At 53.5% G+C, this 20,715-nt stretch overlaps 1 protein-coding gene across 3 annotated transcripts in view; it reads right to left on the reverse strand.

Annotated features, from left to right (window-relative positions):
• The window catches only part of SYNJ2 (synaptojanin 2), a 94,186-nt gene that overhangs the window by 65,133 nt on the left and 8,338 nt on the right, over nucleotides 1-20,715 (reverse strand). For all 3 annotated transcript variants that reach the window (XM_044243166.1, XM_044243156.1, XM_044243175.1), the window contains exon 2: nucleotides 3,851-3,937. In XM_044243166.1, the coding sequence (XP_044099101.1) occupies nucleotides 3,851-3,937 (87 nt within the window). The remainder of the gene's footprint in view (nucleotides 1-3,850; nucleotides 3,938-20,715) is intronic.

Genomic DNA, 20,715 nt, shown 5'->3' on the forward strand with positions numbered 1-20,715 from the left:
CCTCACACTTTAAAGCTGTAGACACAGGACTCAGGAGCTCTAGGCTTGCCCACTCATGGAGTGGGGGTCCTCAAGGCTCCCCCAGTACCAACCAGCTCGAGTTCTAAATACCCTGCATCCACATGGCACAGGGTGCAAGGGTCTCTTTCACCTTCCCTTTCTGGAACGTGCAGGTGGCACGTGTGTCTGAGCCGGGAGCTTATGCCTGCCCCTCCTTCCCCAGCCCCACTCTGTAGCTCAAAATCCACCAGGGGTGGGTTAGTCGCACCATGGAAACTGGCAGACGCTTCCTAGCAGGGCTTTTTTTCCCCCCAGAGAGCTGGACGTCCAATATTCACCAGCACTCCACTGGATGTAGGTCATAAATGATCCTAAGACTGATAAAGGCCGTATCGTTTCAAGACTTTCCAGAGAACACTGTGTACCCCGAATCTCCAGACTAAAGACGATCCCATTTCCCTCCCCAGAGACTTCGCCTTTTGTAGTGACTGCCCAGCAGTGAGCTCTCCGATAGCCTGTGCAGGCTAACCACCCACCAGGACTCAGTGCCCTGACCTCTACTTTGCACCCCCTTCTCCCAGAAGGACCCTTCTGCACGCCAGCTCCCTCCTGCTCAGTACCCATTTCCAAACCAGGTTTACTCTCCCCTATAAATCTCTTAGGAATTATGTAATACAGAGGTGAGGCAGTTTTCCTGGTTTTGCAGACTACAGTCCTAGAGAGATGAGTAAGTACAGAAGGTGAGTGTGTTGTGAAGCTGGAACTAGAATCTGGGAGGGCTGTCCGGTAGGGCTTCACAGGCTGTGCACTGCACAGCTCCAGAGCTCGTTAAAGACCTCACTGTATTCAACCCTCGAGGCTATGAAACAGGGAGGCTGTGAGAGCTTAGGTTAAAAGGGAGTTAAATCCTGTAATCGTTGGGATAGATTCTTTCAGCTGCTGTACTCTCACTTTCTTTGCTTTGTATCATGTCTACATCAGGAAGCCTGACTCCCCAACTAATTGTGGGGGCTCCGCCCCCTTCCTGCTGGCATTTCTGGGAGGAAGGAGGAACTTACGATTTCCATGAAAACCTAGGAACCTGGAATAAAGCTTTTAGCCATTTTTGTGCACATTTCTTAGTTTCTAACAGGAAAAAAGCTATCTTCACTGAGGCAGACTGAAATTCAACAACCAGCCCCTGTTATGAGCCTGAGAGTACAGAGACCCTCGGCCTAAAAAAGTCAGTCAAAAGGGAGGCCGATCCCCAGCTTGGGCTGGTTGTCTCGGTGGCAACCCCAAACTGGGATTTCACTCTGCACTGCCCAACACCCTCAACAGATGAGAAGAAAACAGGAGAGCTCTGGACTGGGGACTTGCAGGAGGAAAAGAAAATCAGTTAAAGCCATGGTCTCCTTCAGGAAATCCAAGGGGATTTTAAAAAACTGGACAATAAGGCCCAATCCTTCCATCTGTCCTAAAGATATCCGAGGGCCCTTTCAGGAATGTGTTGAAAATGGGCCAAAGAACGCGGACATTCCAAAACTTGGAAGTCATTCTTACCCCCTTGGAGAGAGCTTTGGCAGCCCACCTAGGAGGGCAACTCTGGCAGGAAGGGCTGGGGGTATTCAGAGGACAGAGGACAGGAGAACGGCGGGGGGGGGGGCGGTGCTGGGGACCTGAGCGACCTTCATGCCAGGCCCCCATGGGCTCTGCACACTCACTCCTGGGGGAGGGCCGGGTGGGGAGCACAGGCCACAGGAAGGGAGCAGCCTTGCCTCAGGCAAGGGCAAGATGGGGGGGGGGTCTCCCCAGCAGGTGGTCTTCTCTCTCCACTTCCTTGCCCTGGGGTGATTCCACGGAAGCCTGCCCAGACCCTGGGCCAGGAGCCCCACAGACACCCTGGCCCACTCTGACAATATTTCTCAGGGTTAAAGTCATCGCCTCAGGCACGAAGTGTAGCCAGGATTCAGAGTGGGGGCTGTTGAGAGCAACTCCCTGTAGCCGATCTCAGATCCTAGTCCAGGGAAAAGACGCCCTCCTCTGGGATGAAGGAAACCTTGGAAGTTCAACCTTCTCTGCCCCCTTTCAAGACAGAATAGCCTGGTAGGTTGACAACAGCCCCAGGTGGTTGACAACAGCCCCAGGCGCCAGAAGGCACATGTTTAAAACCCAGGTCACCCCTGGAGAACTGCCTGACCTTGGCCAAGTTACAGCCCTGTGCAAAATCCAGGTCTGGGTCAGATGCAAAACGGATCACTGATTCATGCAGCGGAAAACCACGGCCGGTTATAACTGTAAGATGTCAACAACGGTTAACACATCCTAAGAGCCAAGACGCTCTAATATGTTAAAAAAAAAAAAAAAGTCACAGAAGAGACAAAAAAACAGCACTTAAGTTTTCCAAGCCTCTCTGTCTGGGTAAAGCAGGACAGGAACAGGCACCCGCCTCGCATGTTGGGAGAACAGAGTTAATACGTTACAACAGTGCCCGGCACGGAGTGCATGCTACGGAAGGTTAGCTGGCGTCCTCACATCACTGTCGCGGAGGCAAGGGCCACTGGACTCTTTTGTGACCTCATTAAAATCACGAAGGGGAAAAGTCCCACAGAAAACCTGGCAGCACGTTTTCAGGGAAAAAGCCAAGTGTTTGGAGGCAACTCCGTCTGGGTTTGAATCCCAGCTACGCTTTACCCGAGGCAATCACTCTAACCCTCTGAGCCTGTTTCCATGACTGGGAATAGTGGAAGAGACACAATATCATATTGGCTTATTTTTAGGACTAAATAAGTTAACGCACATCTAGCCCCGGGGAACAAAAGAGACATCAGAGGCATGCATGTTGTCGTGGGGCTACGGAGCGCTTTCCCTACACACGATTTGGAAATGACTGGTGGAATAGAGCTCGGGAGAACCCGTCCCTGAAAGAAAAGACCCAGAAAAGTAGTGACAGACAACGTGCCATTCTGTCGCCTTAAAAAAAATTCCCCGTCTGTGAACGCAGCTGCTGCGGGACACGAGGGAACATGCTCGGCTTGGGGGAAGCCGTGTGCCCCAATCTGATCCACTCCCAGCCACTCTCATTCTGGGGTGCAGGACTGAGAAGGAGAGATGTCACCTGTGCTCCGGCCCGGGCCCCAAACATCCCTGGAGACCTGTGGGTGGGGCTGGCATAAATGAGGTGACTGAGAGAGGAGGAGGGACACGGTGGCTGCAGACCCCAAAGTGAGGTCCAGGGCCACAGAGGTGACAATGCAGGGGAAGGCTGTGACCTCCAGGAACAGCCCAGCTGACAGCTCAGCCCCGAGGGTCTCACATGGACAAGGATGCCCGCTGGTTCCTGGGAGTTCTCAGCCTTTTCCAAAGTCAGACTACGCGGCCCGTTTTCCAGATGCACTTTCCTTTCCTCTCCCCAGCCCCCCACCGCCGGCATCCGATGGCCCCCAGGTGCTGGGAGCTCTTCTCTCCTCACTAACACACACGCCCAGTCCCTGCTCTTCTTCAAGCCACCCCGCGAGTCCGGGGTTGTCGGACTCCCTGCATCCACGCCTTCTAGATACAGAGTCCTTGTCAACAACAAACGGCCCCCTTGGGGGTACCCCCCCCTTACACCTGACTTTGGAAAAACTCAGGTCCTGGAGGGCAAACCATGAAGGTGAGCATCCTTCACACACACCTCCTCTGCCACGGGCACAGACAGGTGAGAATCAGGCTGGGTTCACCTCCTCCCCGGCACGGAGCGGCGGGCTCAGGCAAATACAGACACAGTTTAAAAGATGATAAAATAAAATGTCTAAACCCGGCAGTCCTTCCAAACGAATGCAGGAGGAGACGCTCTGACAGCTGCTGTTCTGTCTGAACGGGTACTTACCGGATCTTAACCTGAGCTCCCCCAAGCAGCCGTAAGCGTCCGTGAGCTTCCCATACTGGCCTTTAATGACCTCCTTCTCTTCCGGAGCTGGGAGAGAAACACATCACAGACAGCATCAGCCTGGGTCTCCTCCGGCCCGAGTTCATTCACGGCTGCCTTTCCATCTGGGTCCCCACCCACTGGAAAAAGAAAACGCAGAGACAATAGCTCGGCCTCAAGGGATGCGTGTGGAGGTTTTAGGACTAGCGAATCACTGAGCTGCATATTTAGACCTTCCCACAAACAGCTTGCTCTTTGGGAGCGCCCACAGCTCCCTGGGGGGGGGCGGTGAGGAGAGTCCCCGGCTGGCTGCGAGGAGGTGCTGGGGTTTGAGCAGGAACAGGTGCCTGGGGCCCAGCCCCGTCTGCAGGCTCAGGAACAGGCTCGAGTCCTTGTGACCCAGTGGGAAGGACCGTCCTTCCTAAATGAGGTCCCCTGCAGGCTCATCGCACGAGCGCCCACCTGCCCGCGGGGACCTGCAGAGTAACAGACGGGGAGGCTGTGCAGAAAGCCCACGCGCCCCAGGTACTCCGGGCCTGGGCCCGGGGCATCCCCCCCGGCACGCTGTCAGAGCAGAGCCCTTGTCCTTGTCCTTGTCCGGTGCCCAGGACAAGACAGAGCCTCGGGAGGAAGCAAAAGAAGAAAGCTGACCTGACAGAGGGAAGGACCCTTTGGAGCCGGGAGCCCTTGACCTTCAAGGACACCAGAGACCCATCTGGCACTGAAGGCGGCAAGCCCTTGGACGCTTCCTCTGAAGAGTGTTTCCATACGCAGGGAATGGAACGGGGACCTGGATGAGTCCCCGGATGAGGGCCTGGCAGACCCAGTCAGCGAGGTTCCCTGGGAAAGCAGTCCCTCTGCGTCTGCATGGGCTCTTCATCCCGGGACAGAGGAAGGCCCAGCAGATGCTGCAGCTTCACGGGGGAGCATCTGGGGGGGGGTCTGTATCACCCCTACAACTGTGCACAAGTTTTCGGACTATTTTTTTATGGGGCTTGGAGCCACAGTTTCTGTCAGAATGGCAAAGGAGGAGGAGGGCAGAGGGGCCTAGTAACCTAATGCTGACTCTGAGGACTCTGGGGACCGTCCCAACCACTCCCTCCACCGGGCCCAGAGAAGGAGCGGCCGTGAGGCGCGTCCCTCCCCGGTCTTCCTGCTGCGGCTGCGGTAACAAATGACCAGACCCCCCAGCTCGGAAAAGCACATGTCTGTGAGCTGCCGACTGTGCAGGTCAGAAGTCTCCAGACTGGGCTTTACTGGGTTAAAATCAGTGTCGGCAGGATTGCATTCCTCTGAAAACTCTGGGAAAGAACCTGTTTCCTGGCCTTTCGCAGCATCTCAAGCTCCAGGCGGTGCTCTGTGCTCTGGGCCTCCTGGCCCCTGCCCACCCCACTTTTCAAAGCCCACAACAGCCACATTCGGCTCTCTCCTCCCACTTTTACTTCTCTTTCCCTTTCCCTTTCCTGCTTCCCTCCTCCCTCTTTTTTTTTTTATTTTATTTTATTTATTTATTAGAGAGAGAGAGAATGAGTGGGGCATGGGGCAGGAGAGGAAGAAGCAGACTCCCCACTGAGCAGGGAGCCCGACACGGGGCTCAATCCCAGGACCCTGAGATCATGACCTGAGCTGAAGGCAGACGCTTAACCGAATAAGCCACCCAGGCGCCCCCCTCTTCCTTCTTTGAAGGGCCCTTGTGAGTGTGCTGAGCCCACCCAGATAACCCAGGACAATTGCCCCATGTCAAGGCCCTTAGCTTAATCAAATCTGCAAAGTCCCTTTTGCCATGCAAGGTGTCACAGGGGCTGAGGACTAGGCTGCCAACCTCTTAAGGGCCCACATTTCTCAGAGGCCACAGGCTTCCCGCTCCCATGTTGATGATGGGTGACGGGGGCGAGGTAGCCTCTCTGTTCCCTGCATCTGCTCCTGGCCGAGAGGAACAACATCCCCCCGGCCCCTCCAGAGGCGAAGGCAAGCCCGCAGTGTCCTCTGCCTACAGAGCCCTCTGGGAAATGGGCCTGCGCCCTGATCGAGGACAGCTAAACCCTGTGAAATTCCACCCCCGTGACCGCAGGCACGGCCCGCGCGGCGGCACCCGGGACCCGTGCCGCCGAAGCAGGATCCCAGCCCTCCTCTCAGGACACGAGCTGATAAAGCACGAGAATGATTCTGACCCCAGAAATATATATTCCAACCCTCAGAGCTTTACAAAAGTCCTCACACAGGATCCGTAAGCCTCAGCATCAGCCCGTTTTCATGTCAACAAGGAGGACTTCGTGTGTCCCTTTACCTCTGCACGACCATCCTGAGCCAACAAAGTCAGACGTCGGGAAACGGCTCGCGGAAGTGATGGGGTCTGACCCACGCCTCAGAGGTGGGAACGTGCCCACGAGGGGAAGTTCTGGAAAGGCAACTGGCCACTTGCCCTGATGGGGGACAGGTGACAAGGGCACGTGTCCCAGCCTGTCCCCAGGAACATGGGGCCAATATGAGCAACGAAAGGCTCTTCTTATGTAGCAGACAAACCAACACAAGACCCCAGGGCCACCAGGTCCCCCTCGAAGCCTGCGACAGAAACGCCTTCTGCCAGACACATGGGGGCCCCCAGCAAGTCGCCACCTTACTGGCCTCAAACAGCACACGACCATGTCATACGACGGAAGGCCAGAAGTCTGCAGCGGGTGTCCTCAGGACCCAGCCCCCTCTGCAGGCTCGGGGGGACCGTCCTTCCCTGCCTCCTCCTGGCCTCTGGAGCAGCCCGTTCCCCGGTCACCCGACACCCCTGCTTGCCCCCGACAACGATACCTCCTCAGTTAGGTTTGAAGGAAGAAGAAATCCATTTTGCTCTTCAGAAGGGAGCTCGCAGATGGAATGTCTCCAAGCACCAGGTAGGTGACAAATGAATGAAGCTGCTGGAGGGGGCACAGCTGACCCGAGGACACACACCCCCTCTGACAGGGGACCGAGGGTCAGTCCCAGGCCAGCCCGGTGCCAGCGAGATTCTCCAGTTTTTCGAGAGAAATAGGACACTCCTGATTTTTCAGCATTGGCAACCAATCCAAATTTATTTTAAGCATCGTGTGGGCTGAGCACACACCTCTGCAGACTGCATTCGGCCTGCCCATTTGCAACTTCTGTCGTCCCTTCCTTAATGCTCTGAAAATAGACTATTCCTGTCTTTCACACTTTCGTTGCATTTCCTGTAGGTTTTTCCATGTTAGAATGCCTTTGCTTCCCCTCCCGCTGGCCGCAGATTTCCAACCTTTAGGGAAAGTCCCCTCATTTGCTCTCCCACCCTCTTCCTCGTCCCCCTCTCGCCCCTGGGATGCAGCCACATGCCCAGCGAGCGCGTGCTGAGAGCCCGCCACGGCTGGCACGGTCCTGGACACAAATATAGGGGTGAACCGAACCGACAAAAACCCGTCTTCAGCAGAGCTGGCCAAGGCAGGCGTTCGGCAGTGGCAAAGAAGGAGTGTGTCGTGAATGGATGTGAGATGACAGCAAAGGCCAAGTCGGGAGGGAGTGGGAGCCGGGAACAGCGTGGCACGGCCAAGGCACAGCCACAGAGGCGGAGTGGCGGGCCCTACTCAGTGCCAGGTACCGACCGTGCAAGCTTCCTGCCAAGGGGGATAGACAAGACCAATAAGCACGATACAGACAGTGAGAGGAGCCAAGGAGAAAAAGTGATCAGGGAAAGGGGTGTGAAGTGTGTGTGGGGTGTGTGTGTGTGTGTGTGTGTCTGTGAAATTTTACATACTGTAAAATACCTCACTGCAAGTGCGACCTTCAAACACAGGCTTGAAGGAAATGACAGGGATAGCTGAAGTTTGGTAGTGGGAAGGGGGCACTATAGGCTCAGGAGATCATGTGTAAAGGTCCTGAGGCAGAAGCATTCCTGACATCTCTAAGGACCAGCAAGGAGCTCCGTGTCTGACAGAGAAAACAGAGTGGAGAACATGTTGTAGAGAGCTTTGTAGGTCATAGAAAGTCCTGGGGTTTCACTTTGAGTGACAGGGATTTACTGCAGGGTTTTGGGGATAGTTCTGGCTGCTCTGTTGAAAACGGATCCCACAGGGTCAAGGGGAAAATCAAGGAGACCCCTACAACAATCCAGGCAAGAGATGATTCTACCTTGGGCCAAGGTGGTAACAGGGGAGGTGGTGAGAAATTGTCATTCTGGACACACACACACACACACACACACACTTTTTTACTACAGACACTTCCAGAGAAAAGCAGAGTACTGGAACAACACTATGGACCCACACTTCCACGTCCCACCGACTCCCCTGCTATCAGCTCTCGTGCACCCCTGCCCACTCAGACTCCCCACCACTCTCCTCTACCTTCCCTCAGTGGGTCTCAATGTGGGCCTCAGATAATAGGCATCAACCTGCACTAGAAATACAAATGATCGGGTCCTCTGCAGCCTACGAAGTCAGAACCTCTGGCCTCCAGACACAGAAATCTGTTTTAACAAGTCCTCCAAGTGAAAATCATTGCTCTAGATTACCATGAGTAAATTCCAACCTTCTTAGCATGTAAAGAAATGTAAACTGTAAGACTCTCTCAAAGATAAAGGCTCCTTTTAAAAAAATAACCACAGGGCACCTGGGTGGCTCAAAGTTGGTGACCTTTGGCTCAGGTCATGATCCCAGAGTCTGGGACTGAGTCCTACAGCAGAGCAGGCTCCCTGCTCAGCGGGTAGCCTGCTTCTCCCTCTCCTTCTGCCTGCCACTCCCCCTGCTTGTGCTCTCTCTCTTTCTCTGTCAAATAAATGAATAAATAAAAATATTTAAAATAAAATAAAATAAAAATATAGCCACAATACGATGATCCCATCTAAAAAACTTGACCATAATTCCTTAACATCACAAGCTATCTGCATATATTTGGAAGGTCAGACCAAAAGGATTTGTGGACTTGATGTGGGATATGAGAGAAAGACAGGGTTTAAGGATGAGGCCAAGTCTTCCTCCTGGACAGCGGGAGGGCTGGAGCAGCCGGTCCCCGGGGGGGCAGAAACTGACGGGCCAGGCCTGGCTGGAGCATCAGGAACTCAGGACGAGCCTGCGGTGCCCACGGGCGGCCCGGCACAGACATCGGGGGCGGCGCTGTACCAGCCTGGAGTCCGGCAGAGAAGCCCAGCCGGAGGTGCGAACAGGGTCCCGGCAAACAGAAGGTATTTACAATCTGGAGATTGGAGGGGAATTGCCTGGGAATTGAGTACTGGAAACAGCTTTTTCAGAAATCAAGGAGAATGAAAAGAAATACCCCAGAGGATGTAAGGAAAACCAGAAATGTGAAATGTGTGGCGTCCTGGAGGTCGGAGAAGAAAGTGTTTGAAGGAGGCAGGAGGGGTCAGCAAGTTCAGGTGCTGCTCTCTGTTCCGTGACATGAGGACAGAGTGTCCGTCCTTCCAGTTAGGCACTGGGGCCCAGCAAGGAGCAGTGTCGGTGGAGTGGAGGGGCAGGCAGCTGACTGCAGAGGGAGAAACAGACAGTTCTTCAAGGAACTCTGTGTGTGTGTGTGTGTGTGTGCACGCGTGCACATGTGTGTGTTCATGCATGTGTGTATATGCCCGTGTATGTGAGTACATGTGTGTGCATGCATATATTTGTGTGCACGTGTGTATGTATGTATGTAGACGTATGTGTATATGTATGCATGTGTATGTCTGTGTAAGCAGGTATGTGTCTGTATATGTATATACAGCTGTGTGCATGCATACATGTATGTATATACGCACATGTGTGTGCCTGTATGTGCGCGTATGTGTGTACAGGCATGTGTATATTGTACATGTGTATGTGCATGAGTATATACATGCACGTATATATTACTCTCTGTGTGCATACATGTGTGCATACACGTGTGTGTGTGTTTGTGTATGCGTATGCACCCACACACATGTGCTGGTGGAAACACTCTAGAACAGTAAAAACCAATGTACTAGGAGAGGGGGAGCTGCTGCAGGGAGGCTCCAGAAGTCAGTGGAATCCAATGTCTAAGTGGGGACCACCCTCAAAAACAGTCCAGCAGTCCAGCAGTTACCAGGAGACGCGGGAGCAGACAGCGGGAACAGACAGAGGCGGGAATGGGGTGGGCAGGCCACTGGGGCGCAGGCAGTGTGCAGACCTCTCCCCCAAATGCTTCAGGGCTTCGGTGCAGCGAGAGGCAAGTCCATCAGCTAAGAGTGAGGAAAAGGAGGTGGGGGAGCAGCACAGCCGGGAGGCGGGAAAGTGGGCAGAGCCCACTGGGACAGTCACCGCAGGATCCCCCCACCCCCCGCACCTAGGGGTCATGAAGTGGCAATGATCCCTATCAGCATGGCAGTGGGTTTCTGGAAACTTCCAGCCACACAGAGAAGGATTCAGGCAAGGAGGAGAGGATCTCACTGGTGTATTACCAAGCGAGCAGGACCAAGCAAAGAGGGACAGGAGCCCACGGGGAGAGGTCAGGGAGTCCAAGGCCAAGGGCTTCAGGAGGCTCACCATGATGCAGAAGGTACCAAAAATAAGGGCAAACCTCCGCATCAGCAACATTGGCAGAAAACAAGGTAAAATCACCAGGTAATCCCAATACAGGGCAACGGGTGACAGTGTCCCCGGTGTGGGTGGGCAAAGGGTTAACAGAGCCTGCAAGAGAACTGACCTTAGGTTAGCATCCAGTCCTGTGTCCCTGGTAACCTGAGGTCAGTTATCCATGTTACTAGGCAGCATGGCTTGCCATTCAAAATCGTCCTGACTGGTAGAAGGCATCTGGGCTGCGAGGAAACACGAGTGACCTAAGAACTGTGACGGGGCCATGTGGACACTCTTGGAACAAACGAGCCTGTCCTTTGAGGGGACCCTAGAAGCTCAGCCACCTAACGCTGGACCTTGTGGGTGAGCCTTGCTTGCAAGCAGCCCTGGCGCGCACACCCGGTGAGAGAAATGGGCCTGGGGTCTCCTGACGGCTGGGTCAAGGTTCCGGGGAACACCCCACACCACCCTGTGGTGGCGAGCTATGGCTCCCGTCCTAAATCCCCGGGGGGCTCTTGACAGTCTAGAAGTTTGGATGACCTTGGAAGATCCCATTAGGCTATTCAGAGTTGAGTGCTTTTATGAAGAAGGGAAGGAGGGTCCGGAGGTGGCAAAGAGGGGCCTAGGGGACACACATCCCACCCCCAGGACTAGTGGGCCAAGGGAGTGGACGAGAAACAGCCGCCACTTAGGATGCCAGGGAGGGGGTGGCTTGCCCTAAAGCAGCGCGAACTTGGCCTAATGTCCCGCGGGTGGGGCTGGTGTCACCAGGGGTCAGAGTCACGCGTGGAGCCCGAGCGCGCTTTGCTCCTTAAAACCCAGGCCGCGCAGGCCGTGTTCCCGGGCCGCACACAGCCAGTCCGGGTCAGTCACCAAACCAACCACACACGTTTCTTTCTTTCATAATCTAATCCACAATAACTCGCCATCGGGAAATTCCAGGGAAGCCCAGCCCACATGTCACAAACACAAGTAGGTCAATTTAACGCCCCAGACAGCCCAAGACCGAGGTACCACTTGCAGCTGCATATTCTCCAGCAGGATTTCAAACCCTCTCCTCGTGTTTCAGGCTCTGGAGAGGACAGCCTAGGCTAGATCAAGGTCAGCGTGGCCTTCGCGAGTTCCGTTCAGACTGGCTTATGGCTGTTCCTTCCAAAGTCACCAGCTTAGAGCCAGAGCCGCTCTTCCGAAAGACAATGACTTTTCCCGGGGCGGGCGGAGGAAGGCACAGGAGGGTTGCTGAGCCAAGTGCAAATCAAAAACATCGGTCTGTAACAGAAGCCTGTGGGCCATGATGAAAGCCAAATGGGCAGACCCAGGTCAGCCCCAAGAAGAAACTTTCCTGTACTCCCCGCTGCTTCTCTCTCTCACCACGAAAGTCCAGACCACACCAAAGAGCCAGTGGGGGGAGGGGAGGCGAGCGGGGGCGGGCACGCAGAAACGCATGACCTAAGCAAGTGCACGGCCTCCCACCAAGGCTGTGCTAGCTTGTGCAAACCGACCAGAGAAAATAAAAGGGAAATGTATGATCTCCTGCAGCCACAGCTGGAAAAACATCTGCGGGCTGGGTTGGGTCCTCCCCACTCCGCTCCCTGCACGGAGGTCAGCCGTGGCTGTGACCAAGCTGGAGGAGGCCGCGTCCTCAGACAAGGGGGCGGGAGCACAGGGCTGGACACTGAGACTTTAGGGGGAGTCTTCCGCCCACACTGAGCAGGCTTCTGATGGGGGGCAGCGGGGCGCTGCACCGGGAGGGGAGGCAGAGCAAAGCCTGACGATACCTACTTCTCTCCAAATACGTGCCTTTTCACTGTATACGCGGGGCCGATCCTGTAGACCCGTTCCCTGGGGGCAGTGTTCCTGGCCGACCGCAGATCTCAATCCTGGGCCTCCAGACTCTCCCGAGGCCCTGCACCCCGCCCTCTCCCCCAAGCTCTCCTCCTGGAGCGGGTCCTGATGTGTCACTTCCTCCTACCGCAAGCCCTTCATTTTGCTTCCTGTGACTCACAAATTAGGTCCACGGGCCTGGCCTGGCACTGGAGGCTCTACTGAGAGCCACCTTCCCAGTTTCCTCTCCGACAAGCCAAACCAGCTTCCCCGGACATCCCTCTTCCTTCTTCCTTCCTCAGTTATCCGTCCAGCTGAACCGCGTCTCCTCAGAGCCTCCCCCCTTGCAGAGAAGCCCTATTTGCATGCAGGGGTGTGGGCACGTGCGTGTGCACACGTGCAAGCACACGCGCACCCTTTTAGAAGCCATGTCGTGTCATCCACGTTTATCTTCTTGTGCTGCGCCAGAGGCCCAGCCGGCATGGGAAGAACAGGGGAAAGTCACACCCTGTCCTGCTTCAACTCCATCGCTCAGCAAGGGTTCCAGGTGCGCACCTCTGCCGTGGGGGGCGGGAGGGCGGTGCTTGGAGCAGCGGGGAGAACGGAGAACGCAGCGAGGAACACGTCCTGGGAAGGCGCAGCGCTTCGGGAAGGTGGATGGGCTGGGTGGCGGGTGCTGCTGAGGGAGATGTTTGCGGGATCCCGGGACCCGGAGGTCATGGCGGCCTTGATGAAGGGCTTCAGAGGAGCGGCAAGTTCCAAAGCCTGGCCCGGGAGGATGAGGGGAGGGAGAGCGGAGATGGCACGTGTGTGCACCACCCCCTCATGTACGCGAATGGAGGAAGGAGGTGAGGGGCTGGGGCAGGGAGTAGGTTCCTTTTTTTTTTTTTTTAAAGATTTTATTTATTTATTTGACAGAGATCACAAGTAAGCAGAGCAGCAGGCAGAGAGAGAGGGAGAAGCAGGCTCCCTGCAGAGCAGAGAGCCGGATGCGGGGCTCGATCCCAGGACCCTGGGATCATGACCTGATCTGAAGGCAGAGGCTTAACCCACTGAGCCACCCAGGCGGGAGTAGGTTCCTCAAAGTGAGATCTGACTGTCTGTGGGTTTAATGGTGGAAATCACCGGGCTAGGAAGGAAAGGGGGACCCCCAGGGACACCGGTGTCATTGTTGTGACAGAGGGAAGGTGGCGAGAGCGCGTGCACAGGGCAAACAGGTCAGCCGGTGGGGCTTGTGAAATTCTCCTTTAAATTCCTTTTATTTTGTGGGGACAATAGGAAGCAAAGAGGCCCAAGGTGCTGAAGGCTGAGAAGGTGTGAAACAGCCATCCTGGAGAGCAGAAGAGCAGCCAGAGGACGAAAACGCGGGGCAGGGCGCCTGGGTGGCTCAGTCGGTGGAGCTACCGTCGGCCTTCAGCTCGGGTCATTTCCTCAATCTGGGGACTGCCTCCTCTGACTGACCAACCGGCCAAAGGCTTTCTGTACTTGGAATTAGCTCCAGCCTTGGAAATAGGAAAGTCTGTGGAAGGGTCAGAACCTGGCCTTAGAATCTTAATCACTTCATAGCGGCGAGTCCCCAACAGACCCCAGTGTCCCCTAAGAGGCTGATGTGTACTCTGCGAACAGAGGTCAAACATACGCGGGATCCCTGAGCTGAACGGACCCCAAGGCCTGAGTTGCACATTTCCTCGGGGGGCGGGGGGTGTCAGGTCCAGACTCCCCCAGTCATTTTCCTGTGAAGTCCCTTTGTTCAGCAGCCTCTCCCTGAGGAAGTTCACCTTTACCGAACAAACACTTTGCTGCTGCTGGTACCTGTCCCACACTCCTCTCTGGGGGCCGATGTGGTCCCCCCCGACGCTAGCCTTTAAAAATGGGAGGCCAAACCTACCGCCTGCCCCAACCTCCAGCAACGACGGCCCCCTCCTACCTTTTGCCACAGTTGTTGTTCCTGTGTCAAGCACCTGAGCCCCGCCCTGATGTCCCCCGCACGGAGGTTGGCGGGGACCTGAGCAGGTGTGTCCCTAGAGGACAAGTCAGATCTGGGCTTGTCTGGAGGCCCGGGAGCCAGTGCAGGAGAGAACCAAATGTCTCCTGGGAAACGGGTCAAGGCCTAAGGGAGAGACAGGTGGGAGGGCACCGCGGGGGCGTTGGGGGGGTTGGGCGAGCAGCAGGGAGGAGTCACCTGGGTGGAACGTAGTGTCTGTCCTGGGCCTTCCACGCCTGAGTCACAGGAGGGAGAGGGCGAGAAGAACCGAGGAGATGGCTTCCGGCCTAGAGCAGAGTGGGCCGCGCTGGCTCCGTGGGCCATTTGCAGTTTTCCTCTTGGGAACGACTTAGGATACGTATCCTTTGCCATCTTCCCTGGTGAACTATTTGTCCTTCTTTACGATCTATAGGCGCTCTCTTACATCCCATGATTGCCAGTCTTTGACCCTTTTCTATGTTGCACACGGGTGTACAGGATTTCTTTCCAGGGTGTTGCTCATCTCTAAAGCACTTTTATGGTGTCTTTTGATATCCTGGAGATTTACATATTTATATAGTCCCATCTATGGGTTGGACACAGGGCAAAGGCTGTGCAGGGGTTCCCAGGGTGCCACCGGGGCTCTGTTTCCAGATCCCTCCCTGGTCATGGGGGTGTGTTCGCTCTGTGACAACCCAGGAGCTGGGCGGTGGGGCTTGCTCATTGTTCTACATGTGTCGTACTTCAATAAAGAGATATTTCTTTAAGTCTCTCAGGTTTCTTTATCTTTTTGACTTCTGAGTTTTATGCTTTGTTTAGAAAGGCTTTCTAGAAACACCACAAAACTGTGAAAGTTTCTCTTCTATGTTCTTCTAATACTTTAAAAGTTGGGGCTCTTTAGAATTCACCGTAAAGGCCTCTGTAATTTGCTTTAATACATGGTATAATGTAGGGTTCTAATTTAATTAGCATCCCCATGGGCTTAACAAAACTTAGGAACCCCATAACGGTCAGTCATCAACTATGTGACTAGAGAACACTGCTTGTGGCAAAAATGACCGTGAGTGAGCCATTGCTCCTGGACACGGAAGACACCTGCTGATGAGGACACCAGGCTTGGGCTTGGGTGAAGCCTGGAATCTATACTTCCGGGGGTTTGATAAGAGATACTGGCTCGGGGGCGCCTGGGGGCTCAGTCAGTTAAGTGTCTGCCTTGGCTCAGGTCATGACCCCAGGTCCTGGGATCAAGCCCTGTGCTGGGCTCCCTGCTCAGCAGGGGGTCTGCTCCCCCCTCACCTCCACGCTCTTGTGCTTGCTCGCTCTCTTTCTCTCTCCCTCTCAAATAAATAAAATCTTTTTTTTTTTTTTTTTTTTTTTTTTAAGAGATGCGGTTTCCAACAGGACACAAAGGAGAAGCTAGTTACCAGCCGGGTGGCTATGCAGTCACCTCCCAGAACTCCTACAAAGAACACTCGGTCTCCTGGACAGGGACAGCCACACAGTCCCGGGGACAAGCTGAGCTTTCTGCCCTCCTCCTTTCAGACTAGACAGTCCAAGGGGAACCCGGTCTGAATATCCGGCTGAGTAAAGGAGGAGCACCCCCCCTGCCCCCCGCCCCCCCCCCACCGCCCCAGCACAGCACTGGTCAATTGTATCAAGACAATTTGTTGAACAGTCACCCTTCCCCTGGCTCATTAAATCGTCACCATTATAATAAACTAAATCCATTTACCTAAGTCTGTTCTGAGCCCTCTCTTCTAATCTATTGATTTTTGTCTATTATATCATTCTTTTTTTATTGAAGATTTATTTATTTATTTGACAGAGAGCGCGCACAAGCAGGGGGAGCGGCAGGCAGAGGGAGAAGGAGAGGCAGGCTCCCCGCTGAGCAGGCAGTCAGATGTGGGGCTGATCCCATAAGCCGGGGATCATGACCTGAGCAGAAGGCAGACGCTTAGTGGACTGAACCTCCCAGGCGCCCTCTATTATAACATTCCTACGGCTTTATAGTATGCTTTACTATCTGCTAGATCAAGTTCGTCTTCACTGATCTTTTTCAAAATCTTCTTGGCTATTTTTGCCATTCCTTCAGCATTCTGCAGTGTTTCTGGAGCTGCTCCTCACGCCAGACAGGGCTGAGAAGACAGAACTGAGCAAGACAGAAAATGCCCCTTGTTGTGGTTTCCTGGGGCTGCCGTAAGACCAAGTACCACAGACGGGGGTGCTGGAAATAACTACACTTTATGCACAGCTCTGGAGGCTGGAAGTCCAGACTCAGGAATTGGCAGGGCCATGCTCCCTCTGAGGCCTCCAGAGTAGGATCTTTCCTTGGCTCTTCCAGCTTCTGGGGGCCCCCAGGGTCCTTGGCCGGTGGCCACATGACTCTGATCTCTGCCTCTGTCTTCGCATGGCCGTCTTCCCTCTGTGTGTGTTTGTTTCTGTGTCTTCTCTTTTTCTACGGACACTAAGTCCTACTGGATTAAGGGCCCACCCTACTCCCATATGACTTCACCTTAGTTTACAACTTAATTATGGCTGTAAAGACCTGATTTCTATATAAGGTCACATTCCGTTATCATGGTACTATAGGACTTGGACAGATCTTTTTGCGGGACACGATGTAACCTGCAACCTCTTGCTCCCAGAAAGCCTGCACACTTGAGATGAATATTACACAGGACACAGGCAAGCAAACAACGAAGGTGCTTTTGGTAAGACAAAGAGAGAAAGCAGGCGATAGACCCGTGACAATGGGGGCGTGGGGACTGTGGACGCCATGGGCCAGATCAGCTAGAGTGGCCAGGAAAGTTTCGCCCAAATCATCCAGATAGCCCCACATGGGGAGGACACAGCCAGGCAGAGGTCCGGAGTTGGGGGAGGAGGAGAGAACTGCAGGCAGAAGACACAGCACGTAAAAGCTGCCAAGGCAGGAGCCAGCCAGGGTTGCTCAAATGAAGTGAGCTTAGGAAATGGTGAGGCCAGGGCAGAGGCCTTAGGAAGTGCAGGCTTAAGCAGGTCCCCCTCCCTGCGTGGGGGCTGGGGAAGCCCTGGGCGTGGTGGCTAGGACACCAGTTAGGTGGCGGCCTCGAGTCCGAATGAAGGAGGGACTGGTTGGAGGAGCACCGTACGGCATCCAGATCCTTGTGAAGTGTGGGGGTAGAGAAGCCTGGACTTGCGGGGGGATTGGGCGGAGCGGAGGAAGACAGTGGGACCAGGGTGAGTCAGACATGATTGTCCCCAAGCCCCTACCCCACCCATATGGGGCTGCCATTTAAGTATGGGGGGAGTCCCAGATATTTCTTAGTCAGTCCCCTATGTTTTACATCAAACTCCTATTGGAATTTAACTGGTTTTACTCACAGATACTTGCATTTATAGATTACTTGGAGAAGAACATCTTTATAATGTCAATGTTCCTATCCAAGAACACAGTACACCTTTCCAATTATTTGGTGCTTTAGTGAAGTTTTATAGCTTTCTTCTTTTAGGCGTTGCATATTTTATGATGTTTATTCTTGGAAACTGTTGTCCCTAGGAGTGGAATCTTTTTTTTTTTTTCCCATGTGATACTCTAATTTCTATTTGACTCATGATAGTGTATTGCAAAGCCATCAATTTTTATCTGCCGAGCTTGAAAAGTAGCCGGCTTATTAACTCACTAAGTCTCACGAACCTCCACATGCCTGTCACCCAACCCCAGGTGCTACCAACGTTTTCCCAGTCTCATTCCTCCTCTTCCCTGCCCTCCCCTGCGCGTGTCCGTCCATCCCCCTCCCTCAGTATTGCCATTCCACTGACAGATCCTTCAGGCTCTGTCTCCTGAATCTTCTAAGTGCACAATCGTATCCTCTGCACCCAAAAGACTTAAGGGTGCGCAGAAGGGGAGCACACAGAGGCCGCAAAACTGAGGCCCCTCCTACAAGGCCCGGAGAAAGCTGGTGGCGAACTAAAGTCAGGAAACTCGGACTCTCAAGCTCACAACTTCTCTTCCAGGATCACTCCCCGGTCTGGGATCTGGGTCTATTTTCTCTTTTTAAGACAAAATTCTAGTAAGCTCTTAGCAACCTCAATTTCCTAACACCAAGACCGAACCGGAAACCTACAGCCGAGAGTGCTGAAGCCAGACGCACGGCCGAAACCTGCCAGGTCTGCAGCCACCGTCCGCAGGCAATGGCATTTCAGCACAATTCCTCCCTTCCGGTGTGTGCTCCTATATGATGCGCCCTGTGTCACAGGGGTGAGATGCAAATACCAGCTCCACGGTTGGATTAAAATTTCATCACTGCCATGCAAGTTAGAAAAAGGCCTTTCCGGGGTGCCTGGGTGGCTCAGTGGGTTAAAGCCTCTGCCTTTGGCTCAGTTCATGATCCCGAGGTCCTGGGATCGAGCCCCACATCGGGCTCTCTGCTTGCCAGGGAGCCTGTTTCCTCCTCTCTCTCTCTGCCTGCCTCTCTGCCTACTTGTGATCTCTGTCTTTCAGATAAATAAATAAAAATCTTAAAAAAAAAAAAAAAAAAAAAGGCCTTTCCGGTCTGCTTTCTCCAAGGCAGCCTAGAGCCCACTGGGTGCCTTTCTGTTAATTGGGAAAAAGGTCAGCTTGGAAAGCAAGGGAGGTGGTGGAGGAACAGAGCGCAATGTATCAGAGACTGGTCTGCCGGCCCCACTTCCTGAGCCGCAGGCCCTGCCCCTCTGGACCCCAGCTCCCACCTTCACCCTTGCTGGTGGTCCGGGTAAAAGAGAAGCAGATACCCCTATGATCGACCTTATCACAAGGGCTTGGCTCAGGCCTGGGCTGCTGGCAAGTTATTTCTAGCCCAAGCTTTCCAATATTCCTTTCTTCATCTACATCATTTACATAAAAACGAGCCCATGACTGAAGCAGGCCAGGATGGGAGTGCCACAGCTCCGCTGGGCCAGAGCCCGGGGACTGCCACATTGGACCACGTTCTGTCACTCCTTCTGCCAGCAGGATCTGGCTTGGCTCCACCCGACCTCGATGTCGCCTAACCGGGAAGCAGGAGCTACAGAAAACGGTCTCCTCCGCTTGAAGAGTTTTTTCCCCACATACTGGATTGTCAGCCAGGATAAGGTTTGAGGCGAAGCAAAGTTCACGCCCCAGTCAGTAAAGCCGCTGAAAGACACACTCCCAGAAACACAAACTCCTCCTTGCAGAGCAGATGGTTAAAAAAGCAAAGTTATGATTATGACCGAAAGCAGGAGCTTCGGAATGTTAAGGGATGCTAGTAAGAACCAACTAAAGGAACTACTACTTTGGCACATTTTATGGTATTTTAAGAAATACCTTACTTTGTGTCCCTAACTGAAGCTAAATTATTGTTGCCTTTTGAAAATCTTCTGTGCCTATTGGGAAAGGGGCAGAACCAAGGAGAAAGAATCTTATGCCTTTTAGTTAATTCATAAGTCTCTAATAAAAATAAGAAGTATAGCATTAGATTCTTAGCTCAGACTTAGATCTGAACCATCTTCAATTTTACCTTGCTGGATCATTTCTCCTAAGACTCAAATTTCTGGGTGGTTTATTATTTTTACTAGGTGTGTAAGGCAAAGGTGTTGCTTATTTGCTCATACTTAGTGCTTAATTTTTTTTTTTTTTTTAAGACACATGGAGAAGCTCCTGGGTGGCTCAGTGGGTTAAGCCTCTGCCTTCAACTCAGGTCATGGTCTCAGGGTCCTGGGATCCAACAGCGCATAGGCTCTCTGCTCAGCAGGGAGCCTGCCCCCCCACCCCCCCACCCCTGCCTGCCCCACCTCTGCCTGCCTCTCTGCCTACTTGTGATCTGTCTCACTATCAAAAAAAAAAAAAAAAAGACACATGGAATTCCAGAGAAGGAAAGGCAATGCTGCTTGTCATTTGTTGGTTTTCAGATGTGGACCCTGAGGCCTGTGAGGTTAGTTCCCTCAGATAAGAACAGATAAGGACTCGCAGGAGCCAGGGCTAGAATTCCGGTCTTGTCTCTCCCACCGGTAGAGTGCAGAGGAAACAGGTAAAGCATGTAGTGGATCTCACTGGAACATTCTAGGGTGAGGAAAGGGAAGTAATTTGCTTTTTGCTTTTTCTGAGTAGAGATTACCACCATCAATCAGTAACATAGTCAACCCAAGCTGAATACAAAAAGGCAGCTGGCCAGCAGAGATAAGAAATGTACCTCACGCCCTGCTTAAATCTGGCCATTTTCCTAGCGCTTAATGGGTGTCCAGACCACCCCAGTTCCATGCTGGTCTGAGCGTCACTGTGACCACGCTGCCCTCTCCCCACCTCACCCCCCAAATCCCACATCAGTTTCAAAACTAGGAGCGCTCTGGTAGCCCAAGTACATTTTCCGAGACCTTACGTTGCTCTAAAGGACAGAGGAAGGTCACTCTTCATTTCTTTTCTTTCTTTCTTTCTTTTTTTTTTTTTTTAAGATTTTATTTATTTATCTGGGAGAGAGGGAAAGCGATCACAGAGGTGGAGGGAGAAGCAGACTCCCCGCGGAGCCAGGAGCCTGATGCAGGGC

Source organism: Neovison vison, chromosome 1 (genome assembly GCF_020171115.1).
Source record: "Neovison vison isolate M4711 chromosome 1, ASM_NN_V1, whole genome shotgun sequence".
NCBI lineage: Eukaryota > Metazoa > Chordata > Mammalia > Carnivora > Mustelidae > Neogale > Neogale vison.